General features: G+C 34.9%; 1 protein-coding gene across 1 annotated transcript in view; it reads left to right on the forward strand.

Moving 5' to 3' along the window:
* The first annotated feature begins 1,604 nt into the window (after positions 1–1,604).
* The window catches only part of LOC118699627 (translation initiation factor IF-2), a 96,020-nt gene continuing 79,779 nt past the window's right edge, over positions 1,605–17,845 (forward strand). Inside the window, exon 1 of the mRNA XM_036403728.2 lies at positions 1,605–1,727. Within this exon, the coding sequence (XP_036259621.2) occupies positions 1,605–1,727 (123 nt within the window). The remainder of the gene's footprint in view (positions 1,728–17,845) is intronic.

The following is a 17,845-nucleotide window of genomic DNA, read 5'->3' on the forward strand; positions in this document are numbered from 1 at the left end:
TGTCTCCTATTTGAGTTTGTCTAGTTTTATCTTCCAGTTATTGGTCCTTGCTCTGTCCTATTCCTTAAAGAGCTCTTTATCTGTTATGAAAGTAACTACAAGTTGTGATTAAGTCACCTTTCACACCTCTTCCTCTTCCTCTTCCTCTTCCTCTTCCTCTTCCTCTTCCTCTTCCTCTTTCTTCTCCTTCTTCTCCTTCTTCTCCTTCTTCTTTGTCTTCATCTTTGTCTTCTTCATCTTCTTCTTGATAAGTGAAATCCACTAAGCACAAAAGAAGTATTCCTAAGGCACATATTCAAACTGGTATATTTCAAGTTTGATGTTAGCGATAATCTAAAACTGCTTCTTCTAACAGGAAATGTCAAACTGCCTTATCAGTTCTACTTATAATTGTACCAAGGGCAAAGTACAACTGATGTCCTCTAGAAATCACTTTTCCATACATGATCACAAGTGAATTGGTTTAATACTGATATTTAACAGTGGGAATTTAATTTCCTGACTTTCATGTATTTAATTTCCGAAACAATTATGGCTGCTTATACACTAATTTTGTGTATGCCTTTTCATTCTAGCACCAAAGAATAAATTTTATAACAAAACAAAACTATGAATGCTGGAGTAGCAATATATATATATATATATATATATATATATATATTTATAGTGACCATTTGAATGATTCCTAATAAAATGAGGGGAGGGCTGCAATTCTTATCACAGACCCAGGGATGCTGCAATACAGCGTTTTTATAATGGAAGCGACTGAATGGCTGAGGTGTATTCAAATAACTTACAGTGATAAAATAAAGGCACTTTCCAGACGTGGCTGCAATCACTGCATAAATAATTGCAGGGAAGGAATTGCATCATGTGGTCAGGTGAATACTTTGCAGTATTTCAAGAGGTAAGTCAGAAATGTTTAGGGACCCTGATCTTTTAACTTCAAAACTTCATTTCCTACCAGAGAGTAGGATATGAATGTCAGCATCAGCACTAATTTGATACCTTTTTCAGCAATTACTTATGGATATATTGCACTCCTTTGATCTATAAAAGTAAATGTGCTCAAAGGTAATTATCATGTGTTAACATTACAATAAAATCCCCAGTGTATTCTTCATCCATGTCATTAAGTCATCATTAAGTAATGATTACTCCTGATCTCAAATTGAATGTTGTTTCTTCATTATTTTGCTTTGTTTTGAGTTTTTGCATTTGCACCTATGCAAGAATCCAGGCCTCAATATTCTAGTTTATAATTACTAGCTAATATAACTAGTTACTTAATATTCTAATTTATATTAAATCATGACTCTTGCACAGCTGCTAAGTCCAATACACATTTTTCAATAAAATGAGACAAAACTTTTACAAAATGAAAATGGTATTTGTTACTGTTATGAGCCACAAAAGGAATGCATTGATTGAATAGATCTTAGAAATGCTTAAAATTATACCTAGAGGCAGAGAGCAGGCCACCTACCTACTGTGGCTAATTCACTTGGCTCATTTTACATTTCTGCAATGCTCTGGAGAGAATATGTCTTTCAGAATGGTCTTGCAGTTATTTAATTGGGACAGTCAGATTCCAGCTTCTCGCAATGGGGACTGAGTATGGTATTATCTCGGTGGATATTAATATGCCTCAACCCCAGCCAGCAACTAAGCCTCGCACAGCCACTCGCTCACTCCCGCTCAGTGATGTGGAGGAAAGAATTGGAAAGGTAAAAATGAGAAAAATTCATGGCTTGAGATAAAGACGGCTTAAGAGGTAAAGCAAAAACCACACAAAAAACCAAAGCAAAACAAAGAATTCATTTAACACTTACCCTGGCAGGCAGGTGTTCAGCCATCCCCAGGACAGCACAGATCCACCATGTCTAAGGTATATTTGGGAAGACAAATACTGTAACTTTAAAAATCCCCTCTTCCGTCTTCTTCCCCTAGCTTTATATACAGAGAATGTTACCATATGGTACAGAATAACCCCTGGTTCAGTTGGGGTCAGCTGTCCTGGCTGTGTCCCCTCCTAACCCCTTGTGCACCCCCAGCATCCTCGCTGGTGGGGTGGGGTGAGAAGCAGAAAAGGTCTTTACTCTATGTAAACTCTGCTCAGCAGTAACTGAACCATCAGTGCATTATCATTAGCCTCATTCTAAAACCAAAACACAAGACTGTATCTGCTACTAAAAACAAAATTGACTCTATGTAAGCGGGACAGGTACAGTTGTAATTTACAGCAGCACTGGAAGCAGCTCTGATTGCAGTTTCAAGTCCCTATTCTTTGATGTAAAATTGAGTAGCTATAAATACTGCTAATTTTGAAAGTGATATTTCATACTATAATATTGTCAGGACAGGTCCTTATGATTCTCATTTGCATAAAGTTTATGTTTAATCCTGTTGAGTCTTAAATAGTTTTCTTTTCATATGACTGTCAATTAGCAAGCATAGTTTAAAGTTTACAGTTGTATTTCTTATTAAAAATCTCCAAACTAATACAGACCAAGTTTTGCATTATGTCTAAAGTCAGAGTTTCCATTTAAGACTGCATGACTTGCCAAGTGATCTTGGAAGGACAAGTGAGACTTCATGAAAAGTCCATGTTTTGTTTCAAAATGCTATGAGAAAGGAATGTACAACCCCCAAATGGCCCTTCATACCATGTTAGAATTCAGAATAAGAACCACTAAACACGCATTATTGGGTAGGTGCTTCAAATATGTTCTGGACAATGGTGTCCCTCAATTTTCTGCAGTACTCCAGCCCTTTTCACTGTAGAATAACACTTCACAGGGAATTGTATTGCTCTTCTCTGACAAATTCTCAAATATTAAAAGGGCAATTATCCTAAGAGAATTATCCTGCCTAGTATCTTTCAATTATATTTAGTAAATAAGTCAGTCCAAATTTTTGGTCTTGGCTGTTTACTTTTATTTTCCTTTGGCTGCTCATACTACCTCTCATGGAACAAGGCTTTTTGCAATACCCATTTAGCTGATTTAAAATATAGTGCAGTTTTTCTTCATAGCATCTTGTTTTGGTTTGTGGCTGTAGTGAAAGCTATATTTCTTATAAGGGCTTTGGAAGGAACTGAAGCTGCCTTAAACTGCCTGGCTTATGGATTTCTTTTTGCTGTCAGCAATGCAGGAGGCAGCAGGTTATTAGGTTTTGCTCTGGCCTGTGCGTTCTGATTGATATGATTGTGTCGGGTTTAAAAATCTATCCTGTCAAGTCTTGTAATGCTTGTTGCTGCCAGACAGTTCCTTGTGTAGAGTCCAGATAAAATATATTTCAGTTCCATTTTTTTTTACCACTGAAAGTATTAATTTCAATTTTAATTTTAATTTTAATTAATTAATTAAAAAAAAGGTGGTTTGGAGTAAAAATCTGAAGGTGAAATCCTATTGAAATCGACATGAATCCCAATTTCAATGACACCTAAGAATTTTACTCTGGTAATTGATATGTTCAGTGATATTTCAAGATATTTGCCCTATTCATATTCTGCTTAATTAATCTTTTTAATTTGTATTCATTTTGGTTTTACATATGTCTTTTTTGCTATGATGCTGTGAAATTATTTACTGTGAAGTCTGTTTATACATGATTGCTTATACATAATTTACATAACTAAACCTCTATGCTTGGCATATATAAGTGACTAGAGCTTCTTGAAGTGCAGTAGGTATTCAAACTTAGGGCTCATTTATATGAATTTTGAGCTGTATTTTGGTAGACTTTCCTTCAATTAGAGTATACAAGACTTGAAAAAATGTATTCTTTGCTAAAATAAAAAAAAAAAAAACAACTTCATAGCCACTAGCATAAGCAATTTTCTGAATCAGAGAATTGAAGTAACACCTAAATTCCAATTCTCTTGACAGTTATTAGCAGACTAGATAGAAGAATCTGTTCATCTCATGAGGTAATTCTTAGGGGTAGAGAGGGGGCTTTGTGGAAAAGGTATTAAAATTATATCATATATCATATCTATTTTCTCTTTTTTCATCAAAGAAATGTTGGTCTCCCTAATGATAAAATAGTTGAAGAATGCTTGGAGAAATAATTGAGTTGCTAAAAATCCTTCATTAGTGGAAAGACTGTACCTCCTGTTCTACTTCTAAAGGTCAGAGCAAGAGTTAAGAGCTCTAAACCCTCTCATTTTAGAAGAAAGATCTTCCAGACTCCACAATGAAAAGTCCTAGAATGTAATGGCCATGAGAAAAGTCCAGTCACTTTTGAAATTGCTCATAGGCATATCCAAAAGACAGATACAACTAAAAGCTTTTTAAACTTTCAGTCTCCAAGACCTTTGAAAGAAGGAAGTGGGCAGCATGACATCTCAAATCAGTCACATTTCTTCTTCACATTCATGTTGTTATGACTTGTGATCGCCTCTTAAAATTCTCAGTACTGGTTTGTGTAGAAATAATTTCCAATAGATTTCCAAAAGCACACAATAAATAATTCACTTTGTATTGCTAACAACCTCATGGCATTGAATTGCATATTCCATTTGGAAACAAAGCAAAAACAAAACAAGAAACCCACAAAATAAAACATAAACCCCCTTGCTTTCTGCTTTTGTTCCAACTGAAATGAATTTTAGAATGTATGCCATATGCAGCTGAATATTCCAATTCAGAGTCTGAAGTAATCTCTCCTAAATGATGTAATTGAAAATTATTTGTGCTAGGTTGTGAAAAAAATGCAGGATCAGATCAAGTTTTAAGACTATTGTATGTATATAAAATTAAATAAAGGTATACATATAAATCTATATGTACATGCAAGGTCAGAACATGATAGTTTTAAAAAGTCAAGATGCATTAAGGACCCTCTGCTGAATAATTTAGAAATCCAAGACAGAAGATAGACTCAGTCACAGAAATCAGAAGAAAGCTAACCAGAGTTAGTTGATATACCATAACATTGTATAAAGCCACAGGGTAACCCCATGGGCTGTTGACCTAGATTTCAGAGCTTTTCTTCTCCAGTTAAATTAGCAATACCATGAACACACAGATTATGCCATTTCAATATCCACAGACTTTTCAGAGTTCTTTTTATACACTATGAGGTTTTGTGAAGTCATTGAGTTAGATTGTACAAATGAATATCAAACCTTTAAGACCTCTAACTCATAGCAGATTTTAGTGTTACTATGGATAAGCCTGCTTTTCTCTCCCTTTAAAATTGAATGGTCAAACATAAAAAGAAAAGGAGAAAGGAAAATATTTTTAAGCTGCATAATTCGGTGATGCCAGGTTCATTATAAAAGAAGGATTTATTGGAGAAATGGATAACATACACTAGAAAGATCCATTATGCAACTGGCCAGACACTGAGAGGAAATGGGTGTAAGAAAATAATTCCAAAATAAGCAACACAGCAACTTTTTTTTTCTTGTTTCAGTTTGTCATATCAATTCTTATAGTTTGAGTCTGCTAAAGGGTATTTTACAAGGAAGATAATTATGATTTTTATGTGTTAATGAACACATTTATTGTTTTGATCTTTGCAAGTAGATAGTCATAAATAAAAAATTTCTTCCCTCTTCTCAGCTCCTGCAAGAATATTTTTTAGGCAAAGATAGGATAATTTGTTGTCCTAATAAAATTTCTTTGGGGTTATTACCATGTATCTCATGGTAATGAGCTCATGGTCTGTTAATAGAGTTGGACAGTCTTTGCCAAACAACTGCTTAAGGGTGTGCCTGAAGCAAAGGATATTGTACTGTTTGAAACACCAGGAAGAGACTGCAAAGTCTCTATCTGCTCTTTTTCCTTTTTTATTGAACAACTTCTAATGCAGCATACTTACAAAATATTGACTGTACTCACTTATAAAATTAATGGCAATGAAAAAGATTTGAACTTTCCTTAATTGTCACCTCCTCCTCTTTCCATACTGTCAACACAGTCTTGGTTCTTCACAGCCTAAACGTGCATAATGCCCTCTCTGCCATTGGAACAGCCTTACAGTGTCTTTACTTGCAGTAATGAGTTTGGCACCTATGAGAGACTCTGCTTGCTGAAATGAACTGGGATAAGTCCTTGCTGCTTAAGAAAATTTATTTGTCTACCGGTGCTTATTTTCTAATGTGAAGGAAAACTCAGTCTTCAGATTTATACTAATATTGTATCAGTCCTTAACTAGGCTGCCATGCTAAGACAAGAGGAGAGAGGGAGATTTTTGCATACTCCCTCTTTTACCTAACAGTCTGTTATGAAGGAATAATGGCTTGGGAATAGCAGAGTATTTTTTCCATTGAAAGTGGGTTGTGAAGGAGAAATGCGAATTACAAGGGTAAAAGAACTTTTACAGATACTTGTTGCTGCGCAGAGATTGTTATTAATCATGATCCACTTTACCATGCTTGGATTCTTGTTGCACTGTAGTTTTGTTTACTTTCCTACCACTACAACCTCCACCACAAAGTATCGCTCCCTGGTATTTTTTCTTTTAATTTATGAAAAGCTGCGTATTTTTCTGTAGTGAAGGTATCAGTTTAAAAACCACACAATACTCTGAAATATTTTTTTTTTGGAATGGTAATAATCTAGTGAGAGAAAACTGAACATATAAATATGAAATGCCTGCTATGTGAAAACGCCTATAAGAAAATGCCTGCTTTGTGTTATTTTCTTCAGTAAAAAAGAACGCCAGCAATGTTTAAAAATCATGGAGATCAAATGTGCTTTCCCCAGAAAACTGAGCAGACAGCAGAGGAATACTGGATGCCAACATCCATAGCAGATAGTGACAAAAAAACCAAACCAAACCAAACAAAACCAAACAAAAACAAACAAACAAAAGACAACCTTATACTAGATTTTAAGAGCTGAGATGAAATTTGAGAAAACAAACAAACAGCTGAAAATGTGAATAAATTTCCTTGCAATAGTTCAAGATGCAGAATGCCTGTATCTGATATAGGAAAGAAAGTTGTGTCCAAGGTTGAAGCATCACTCATTTGGTTTACATCTTTCTTTGCTGTTCATTTGTTGTTATTAACAGGAGTCTTCAATGGCATTTTTCATTGCTCAATCTTCAGTAGCAAACTAATTGGGTTTAAAAGAACAGAGGAAAGAATTTTTCTAATCAGGGCAGAATTCTACTTTGCAGTGAGAGTAGTAAAAGTAATCCATTCAACCTACAACTTGTCTGTACCATAGGGCATCAGTTGCTCTTACAGGTCTCTCTCACCGTCACTTTTGTTAATAAGATGTGCATTCACAATTAACAAAACTAAAATATTGCCAGACTACATCAGGGACACTGGGACACTGGGGGAAAAAATATATATATATACACGTGCGTATATATATATACATATACGTGTGTATATATATATATATATATATGTTTAAAGACAAAACAACTTTTTTCATTCTCACTAAAACATATACTCAACATCTGCAACAGCATCTGGATACTGGACATCTGCAGGTGGCTGCAATCAAATAGTAATTTTCTTAGCCCACTATGAGCTGTCTGCATTAAAGTCTTGTTTACAGGCTTTGTTAGCCTAAAAATTATTTTATTCTTTACTGCAAAATGGCACAAAAAAAGGTAGTGTGCTCTGCCCTCCCATCACATAGAAACTCAGAACACTAGGTGTAAGAAGAAAGGTGTTCAACTCCTCTAAGGGAGAGAAAAGAACTGAACATCAAGGAGAGTTCTGAATGGAGCTGGTGAATGAACAGAAGAAAAAGCTGCTCTTTTAAAAGAAAGTGGCGATTGCTGCAACATTTTACAACGGCATGATTTGAGATTGTGTAGCAGAGCATGGCTGTGCAAGCAAGTAGGCACATAGAAAAGGCCATCCCATAGCCTTTCTTAAAAAGTGGTGATGTCAAATCTCCAAACAGAATGAAGAATATCTGGGACATTTGATGTGGAAAAAATATGATGCCAGTAAGCATCGTGAATTCAACAGATGAATTTCAAAAATAAACATTTTGAGTTAAGGTGATAGATTAATAACTTTTACATGCAGGGTTTTGAGAATCAAGAATTTCACTAGAGATGACCAAAAAAAAATCACTGTCACACTATTAATCAGAGTCTGCAGTATGTGTCATTTTGGCTTTTAGTTTGTGGGGTTTTTTTGACACCAGACTTTTTTGGTTCTTAAGAAGTAAGGGCTCATTATCTGAAAAAAAAGGCTTTCCAGAATTTAAAAATTGCCACATTTTTGCTCCTGCTCATGAAAGAAAGACTCAAGGACTCTTTAACATAAGACAAATATTCTTTTCAATTTTTTCAAAAGCACCCTTGAACTAAATTCTAAACACCATTTTCTGTCACATTTAGTATAGGTTAAAGCTGTCAATAAAGATACGACTTTAGGTTAGCAATGAATATAGCTTGTGAGGTCAGTTAGGGAAGCTCAATGATAAATACTGCTTTAATAATCTTCTGAATGTCTCAAAGTCTCAAACAGAGGAGAAGAAAATCTGACTGTTGATGGTCTATGACAAATTTTCAAGTGTAGATTTTTTTTTATTTCTTTTTTATGTCTTTATTGAGAAATTTATATGGCTAAAGTCATCACTATTAATGTGATTTTGTATTTGTTGTGAATTTCCATGGAACAAACTTTTGATATACTTTCTATATCAGTGTAATAACCTTTGTAATAATAATACAGGTTATGTATTTTTGAGTCCAGCTGTTAAAGCACCTTTTATTTGAGAGTGAATAGGAATTTAAATTTGCCTAGAAATATTCTGTAGAAGATTATTATATGGCATTATGGTATTATCAGAAGTGTCTAAAGTCATTTTTAACTTAAAATTAGATAAGAATATTTAAGCATGAGAATCTTGACATGGTTCAAGAAAGGAACGTCAAAGAACTCAGAAAAATGTTTATACTTTAAGTGTCTCCTTTATTGAATAACCCAATTTTTCAAAAGTAAATGCAAAAAGTGATAATAATAAAAATTATTATTTTTCTTTCTCTGGGATTGGAGTGAAATAAATAAACAAAGCATGGCAGAAATATGTGTGAAATTAAGTTTAGTAATAAGCATATTCATTTGGTGGATTTTACAGCTGGCAGACCAGAACTTTATTTTAAGGTCTGAGCACCTTTTATCTCAACCATCACAACTTTTAAATTATTCCTTCAGTGCTCCATGTGTGTCTGTGCCAAGATGAGATCTAAACTAGTAGCAAGTCCCAGATTAAAGCGCATTGTCTGGAACTGGAATGGTTGCAAGTGTTAATGACAATATAAAATTGAATCCTCATCTGTATGACCCATTGCCATTAAGAAACCATCAAAGGTATATTTGTTCCACAGATGATTGCTCCTTTTGAGAAATTAATAGTCTAAGGTACAGTGCTTGCTTTCATTTAGCAATGTATTTTCCTCTAAGAACTGAAAAACTGTTAAGATCTTCCCACTTCCTTTAACTGTGAGAGCATTTGTAGAATTTTTTTTAACATAAAGATGAATAGAAGTACTTGAATCAAGACATGTTGTATTGGTTCTAAATATCTTTTCTTTCAGTGTGCCTATTGAAATAAATAAATTAAGATCTGTATATTCCTCACTCAACAGCTCAGAAAAGATGAAAGTGGGAAAAATATTATTGAAACCCCCAGTCTTTGAGAACTTTTCTCCTATCTGTCACGATCAACCAAAGTTTATTGCAAGAGTGGCCTCACAATGACATCAGCCAGCACCTATAGGACTTCTGGATGAATCCCATCAAATCCCATGGATTATATGTGTGTCCCATTTGGCTATGTCTTTCCTGAATTGAACATTTTCCATTAAGTTATGCCTTTCTTTCAGCCTCCTTCCCTGGTCTCTGGGGCCCCATTTAGTTGATCTTTCTGGTTAGGTGCCCTATAGGGAACACTGACTATAATGTCACTATAATTTACATGTATTCTTTGTAACTAATGTTAAGTTATGAAGTTCTGTAACTAAATGTCCTCCTAAAATAAATGAAATACTATTCAGGGTCTTTTTTGTGCTCTATGCTGTCAATGTGCTCCAAGGAGACTGATTGATATACCTTGTTTAGTAGAAAAATACAATTATAAAAGTTGAGGTCAAGTTAATGTACTTTCCCATTATTATTTAGATTGTATTTTCACTATGAGAAATAAAGATTATTTCTTGCTCAGATTATTATCTAAGCTTTAATAAATGTTGTTGGGCTCTGTGCAATATAGGATGGGTTTCTTCATAGGGACATATGAAGTAAACACAATGCTTCTGATTTCATTCATATCTTTTTAAAGAAATCAAATTAATGTGTATGTATTTAGATGTCTGGTTTGAATATCAGGTCTAACTAGAAATCTTACCTGAAAGCTACTGAATTTCTTTGCAGGTTAATCTCTGGGCCTCTGGATTTTCTCATTAAAATGTATGTCCCTCACTGATGTATTACTCTAAAATTATGTTTCTCTGCTGGGCTATTTCCAGATTATTGCTGTTCAGTCTCCAATTCCTCTGTTTTTCATCAGTGTTGAATTACAGTTGGGTTTGCAAATCTAGCTTCTGAAACAACACCTATCCCTTTCAAATGAAATGGTTTAGCCTACTCATACTTGGTCTTTAGTGTATTCTTTGACAAAGAGATTTTCATGGCTTTTGCTTGACTGTAGTGGTGGCAATGCAAATAGGTCTTGGGGCAGGAGTCAAGGAGGGAGCACAGGAAAATAGAAGGTAATTACTATTTGTTTGGATGCAGGCATAGCATAAAGTAAGACTGTGAATCTCACAGAGTGTACCAGAGTCAAGGGCCTGTACACCAGTAGTTCTCTGCGACTGGGGATTATCCCTGAGGCCTCTTTCACAAGCACATAATAGCCCACTCCTGAAAGGTGGACACAATCTACTTCTAGTAATTCCTAAACCTAACTGATAAAGACAAAAAATTAAGCCAAAAATATGTCTTTTCCAAGCTGATTTTGGCATTTATTGCTATTCTGCCAGAACTTATGAACATACTATGTCCAAATCCACTCCAATTTTAAAAGACATTGACTGGGTTTATATATGCTCTCTCTCATGATCCCTCCCTACAAAGTAGCAATGACTCCAGTTTTTACTTTCTCTGTCATTAGGACCTTATAGAAATCATTGCGGTAACATTACTAAAAGTCAGAAGTATGGAAGAAATACTTTCAGTTTATTTTTTTTTTAATACACCCAGTTTATTTTTTTTATACACCATGCTTCTTCTTTCCTCCAAGTCTATCTCAGCCTTTGCAGAATGAGAACTGAGTCTGCTACATCTGCAGAACATTTCCTAATTCCCCCCCACAGAATCACCTCATGTACTATTTCCCTATGCCATATTCATGTTTCTGTCAATGGGGGTCCTGCAGATGGACAATGAGAGCAGAATAATCAAGAGGCCTTTAATGAAGATCAGAGTAAAAAATGCAGTTACCTACTGAGTTAATTAACATTTTCCACCTGCACTCTCAGGGGTATTCTTGTAGAGAAAAAAATGCCAGGACTTTGGTTGTACAGTTTTTAAATGTGAAGAAGTTTCAAACCTGAATGTCTTGCATAGAGTCAATATTATATCCTACATGCTATTTAGCTTTGGCCCATGAGCCATTCAGTGACCTGAAGGAAGGTAAATTAACACCCTACATGTCCCAGGCTCTCCATACATCATAAACTGAGATAAAATGAGGAGCATCTCCAACAGATTATTCAGGTCTCAGAACTTTGTAGGTCTCCATTGATGTAAAGTAAACCTTAACTTGTTAAATTCAGCCTTTGAATATTTTTAAAATAACACTAAGGAGCCACTGTGAATCACATTTATTTTCCAGTGTGGTGGTAAATGTACTGTCCCATGGGAGTTGGAGGGACTGCATGGGATGTTTATTGTATAGTTTGTCTGTTTTGATTATATTTTCCCAATGAAGGGAAGAATAAAATATAATGAAAAGCATAATGGTAGTTTCTGAATTATTTGAAATTAATATGTTGTGACACTGGATAAAACAGTGCACATTGATGCCTTTCTCGGTGAGATATTAACATATTACACAAAATGCAACATTTCAGGAGTAACAAATGAAAAATAAAGATTAAATTATACATTGATATATCTAATTCTATATAATTTTATATATATATATATTAAATTATATAAAAGCAGATATATTTTCCTTTAAAAATTCTTCTTCTTTTCCACTTTAAAATTTGGAAATTTGTCAAAATCATAATTTCCACTAAATCAGTATTTATAGTGGTAAATGTGTTAATTACACAATTTCTAATTATGTCTGTTTGTTTTCACCTCATTAGCTGCCAGCAGACTACTTTGCTGCTCAAGGGGAAAGAGAACCTTGACCAAATGAAATGAAGGCTGGAGCAATTCCATAATTGAGTGTTTGTGCTAACATATAAATCTATTTGTTCTGGCTTGATTTGCTTGCTTTCCTTTAAAGTATCTCAGATAAACAAAAATATCTTCCTTTTTAATTAATGGCAGTAAAAACTGAGCTTTAGTTAAATTCTAAAATAAATCCTTGGCATTAGTTTCAGGCTGCAGAAATACCTTTTAATTTACTGAGCTGAATGGAAAACTTATATAATTCTAGTCCTGTGGAATTTACTGCATGTAGTCTAAGCTCCTAGATCCATCTTGCAAACAGAATGTTGTTATATAGATTACTATGGATCCATTATAAGCATTCAAATTAATAAAGTGAGACATTTCAGACTTCTTTCTAGACTTTAGTCATCTGAACAAGAAGAATAATGGTTCAAATTCTATCCTTAAACATATTTCTTATTTAAAAATCCATTAGCAATTAACAGATGGATTTGGGATAAAACGAGATCTACTCAAAGACATGTTGACTTTATATCTAGCAGAGACTGAAGGAGACAGAAGAAGGCTCTTGAACTGTGTAAAGTTCAATTTAGGATACAGCTGCTGTGCTGTAAGAATAGACTAAACAGTAAAGCTGCAGTAAATACAGCAGAAAATGACCCGTAACAATAGAGAAACTAAGAGGGTTATTCAGTTTGGCTGATAGGAGAAAGCTTCAGAAAAATCTAATTGATGTAATTGAAAGGCATTTTTTTGAATCCATGAAAAGTGTAGAGTCTAAAATATTTATTCTATAATTTTGCATTAACTGATGTGAAAAACTAGGTTAAAGTTTTTGTAAATTGAGGAATCAGGAGTAATAATATCAGAAATAAAAAAAAATACCCAGACAGTAAGACAGATACAGACATATTAGGGGAAAAAATGAGCAGAGGAATAATTGCAATGATGAAGGTAATGGAAGCTGAAATAAAATCTAATATGGCCTATTGCAAAATAATTTTACTTAAATAATATGCTATGCTTCTTTGACATTATAATTGATTATTCTTAGATAAGCAAGAAAAGCTATTTCTACTGAGACTGGAAAATACTTATAATCTATAATAGTCACAGAAAAAATTTAAATTGCAGGATTACGTGTACTCTCACCTGTCTCTTTCCAAGATGGTAAATTAAAATAAGGCCAGGAAGTGCTATTTAGATGCTTAGAGTAAGAAAAGACTCATCACAAAAAAGCAACAGATGAGAAAAATTTGGCTTCTTCTGTATAACAGAACAAAAGTAGAAAACAGCTGTGATTTCTCTCTATAAATGCATATGAAAGCTAAATTCCAGGAAAGAAGAAGAAATAATGAAACTAGTAGATAAAGTCATCATAAGAAAATGTACATATGAAGCATCTTGCAGTTATTAAAGGCAAATATTAAGAGATACACAACTAATCTGGTATAGTGGAAAGGGTCCCTGTCCATTGCACACAGTTTGAAAACAGGTGATCTGTAAGGTCTCTCCCAACCCAAATCATTCTATGATTCTATGGCAAAAGTAAAACTTCATGATCACCTCACCAAAAGTGAGATTTGCAGTACCTGTGAAGACACCAGATTCTTTTCAGTTTCCATCCTTGTTGTGGTTTTATTTATTTTAAACTAAATCTTCATCTTTGAGTCAATAGTTTGTTTCCAAACCAATTTCTATGCCTTTTAGGTACTTCTTTATTTGTTAAGCTAGTCTAGAAAACAGTGCTATCTATCCAACCACTTAAAATAACCCTCTTATTATCAATGCTTGAAACTTTGGTCTTTTACTTTTCCTCTTTATGTGTTTTTAATTTCAATTAAAAAATACAACCCAAAATCCAAGTACAGAATATTAAATCTTTTTTTTTTTCATAAAAATGTATATAATTGTAGTTCTGTAAACTACAAAATTTGTCTTTCTTGCTAATGTTTAGCTTTTGTAGCACAGGCTTCTGTTTAACTTCTGTTCTGCTGAACATTGTTTTGCATGTACTTATGATCCCATTATGTTTTCTTCCTGAAGTGGTTGATGCCTGTCACAGGCTGTGCAGTTATATACTTGAATAAAAGGACAACCATATACTTTAATTCTGAGTTATTTTTTTAAATTTATTTACCTAGCCTTAAAAATATTAACTGCATTAAAAGGTCAGATGCTTCCACTTCACTAAGGCTATGTCAGTTTTCATGGTTTACAACCTGGGCCAGCATGGATATCTTATTATTTGTCCTAAAACCATGTTATTCTTTCAAGCTACTGTGAAAAATGTCAAATCTACTGTTCTTTCCCCTGGTCTCCAAAAATTTAGAAAAAATTAAAAAATTAGGAAGCAATTTTTAAATAAAATTTTAAAAAAGCAAATTATGATAGAGAGATAACTTCAATAGTCACACACACTACATCTTGTATGTGTTTTTTAAAAATTAGGGAGATAATAAAACTTCAGCCACAGAATCACAAAATGGTTGAGGTTCAAAGGGACCTTTAGAAGTCACTTTGTCCAATCTCCTTGCTCAAGTAGGGAGGCCTACAGATGATTGCCCAGGACCATGTCCAGATGGACTTGAATATCTTCAAGGATGGAAAATACACAACTGTTGTGGGCAACTTATGAGGCAACAGTGTTCAGTTGCCCTCATATTGAAAAACTTCTTCTGGATGTTTAGAGGAAGCCTCCTGTGTTTCAGCGTCTGCCTGCTTCCTGTTGTCCTCACACTGGGCACCAATTAAAAGAGCCTAGCTCCATCTTCTGCACTTCCTTCCCTCAGGAACTTATAAACAGTAATTAGATCTCCCCTAAACCTTCTCTTCTCCATGCAGAACAGCCTTTCCAACTCTCTCAGCCATTCCTCAGGACAGAGATGCTCCTGTCCCATCGTCATCCTGGTGGCACTTTGTCAGACTCTCTGGTACATCCATGTCTGTTTTGTTCTGGGGAAGCAAGAACTGGACAGAACAATCCAGATGTGATCTCACCAGTGGTAAATAGAGGGAAAGGAGCACCTCTCTTGACCTGCTGAAAATGCTTTGTCTAATACCTGCTGGGAGATAATTAACCTTTTTTTTTTGGCTCAAGGGTACATTGCTGGTTCATGTTCAGCTTGGTGTCCAGTTGCATGAGTTCACACTTCCCCTTGCTGATCTGGAGGACATTCCTCTCAGATCCGTTCTTCAAGGACCCTCTGGATGACAGCAAGGTCCTCTGTCACTTCTGTCAGTTTTGTGCCATCTGCAAACTGAGGATGAACTCTGCACTCCAATCTTTTTTGGTGATGTGGTCTCAATATTGATTTCTGGGGTACACTGCTAGCTACTGGCTTCCAACTAGACTTTGTATCTCTGATCACCATCCTCTGAGCCCAATCATTCAGGCAGTTCTAACCCACCAAACTGCTTTCTCATTCAGCTCACAGTTCATCAACTTCTCTAGGAAGATCTTAGGGGAAATTTAGGGGAAACTTCAGTCAAAAGGAAGTTTGTTGTCTGGGCTTGATTAAACAAGGTTATGATTTGGTACATTTGCAGACACAACAGTGTGAATGAACATGACATACAAAATTTCCATTTCTCTATATTTGAAGTATGTCTTTTAATTGAACAATGTTTTTAAAATATTTCAGCTAGTTTGAATTATCATTGCATAAAACATGGAAATGTATTCATCTGGGACTATACAGCACATGTTGAATCTTGTCTTAGTCACATAGATGCAGTTAAGGAAGTTGGGAATTAATCCCCTAGGCATGTTAATGTGATTTTTTGACAACTGTTATTAAATCTAACAAGATATTTAAATTGCAGATATTTTTCTGACTGAATATTCAAAAGGTACTTGACAGCCAATCACCTGTGTCCCAGATGTGTTTCCCTGTTGCAAGTGTATCCTGTGACTTTGGCTTTTAACTTAGATAGTTTATTCTACCTTTGGAACCTTGGTGTCACAGATCACAAAATGACATAATCGTTAGGGTTGGAAGGGACCTCTGGAATGCCACCTAGAATGGGTTAAACTGGTATGTGTCCAGGTGAGTTTTCAATGTCTCCAGAGAGGGAGGTTCCAGGACCTTCTTGGGCAGTCTTTTCCATAGAAAGCCTCATGAACTTCTTCCTCCTGGTCAGGCAGCCTATAGCAGATGCCCACTCATATTATCCAGTCATATTATCACCCATATTATCCAGTCCCTTACTTCTCACCCATAAGTTCTCAATTCATTTGTCTGTCCCTGGGTAGAGCTTGAGACATTCCAGATGCTCCCTCACATAAAGAGCAAATCCATCACCTCACATCTCTTACCTAAAAAGGGCAGAGCCACCCATGGCAACATTCCAGTCATGTGAGTTATCACGCCTTGTCTCTGTAACTGCAATGAAATTTCATATCAATTTTTAATTCTTCTAGTTTATTCCCCCTACTGCATACATGTGTGTACTCTTTACAGTAACAATTTGTTTTCCTCATCTTAAATTCAGCATTTGTATCAGGGAAAACCTCATTATTTGTTGAGGTTTTTTTAATAGATTTGTGTTGAATGCCTCATGTCTCAGCATAGAACTTTTTGGAACTCTGTTGGTAATATATGTTGACAATTTTCACACTACATATAAATATATATTCTTTTCTTACTTCTTGATTTAATCCACAAAATAACCTTGCTAGGCTTTAAGCATCCTTAATTGAAAAGCTTATGAGAAGAATTTTAAAAAGTAAATAATCTTGAATCTACCTTCCTAAGTGACTGCTCATGTAAGACTGCTGATTTGTTGGTGGACATTATTATTTAAAATACCTATATAGACAGTTCCTGACTAGATAATATATCTGTATGACTATTTTTTCATTCTTTGTTTTTTCCTTTTTAAATGTATTTTCATCTAATTGGTTTGATACTGAACTCTTAACCCCAAGTTACTGGCTGCTTGAATTCTTCCTGAATCCATTTCTGATGGCTGTTAACACTCCTACCATTTTTAATTTTTCCAGTAGCAAAAATTTTAGGAATCGTTGTGCAATATTCTGTCATAGAATTTTTAGTTTGGAAAATTTCAGATTTACACTTCTTTGGAAGTTTTTGCTGAATAGTAGCTGTATTTTTTCTTTGTTTTGTTTGTTTTGCCTTTGGAAGGGGTTGAGGGGGGGTCTCAGCTGTTTGGTTTTGTATAATCCTTCCTACTTAAGCTATCTCTGACACTTAAAAAAATATCCAGTCTTCTGAATCTTGCTAAACAGGTATCCTGTTTTTGCTTTTTATAGTAATTGAGTCTGTCAGGTCCACTCTAAGTTTGCAAGGTCACCCTTTCAGGAACTTACACATAAGTGGGAACAAACGCCTGGTAGCTGTGTGTGTGTGTGTGTGTGTGTGTGTGTGTGTGTGTCTATAATTAGAGAAGAGATAATGAGTTTGCAGCCTGAGATGTCTCTTGATAATTTGTTCATCCTAAATGAGGAAAACAAGAGAGAATTGAGGAAGGCAAGAGGAAAGGATG

Source organism: Molothrus ater, chromosome 1, assembly GCF_012460135.2.
Source record: "Molothrus ater isolate BHLD 08-10-18 breed brown headed cowbird chromosome 1, BPBGC_Mater_1.1, whole genome shotgun sequence".
Lineage (NCBI taxonomy): Eukaryota > Metazoa > Chordata > Aves > Passeriformes > Icteridae > Molothrus > Molothrus ater.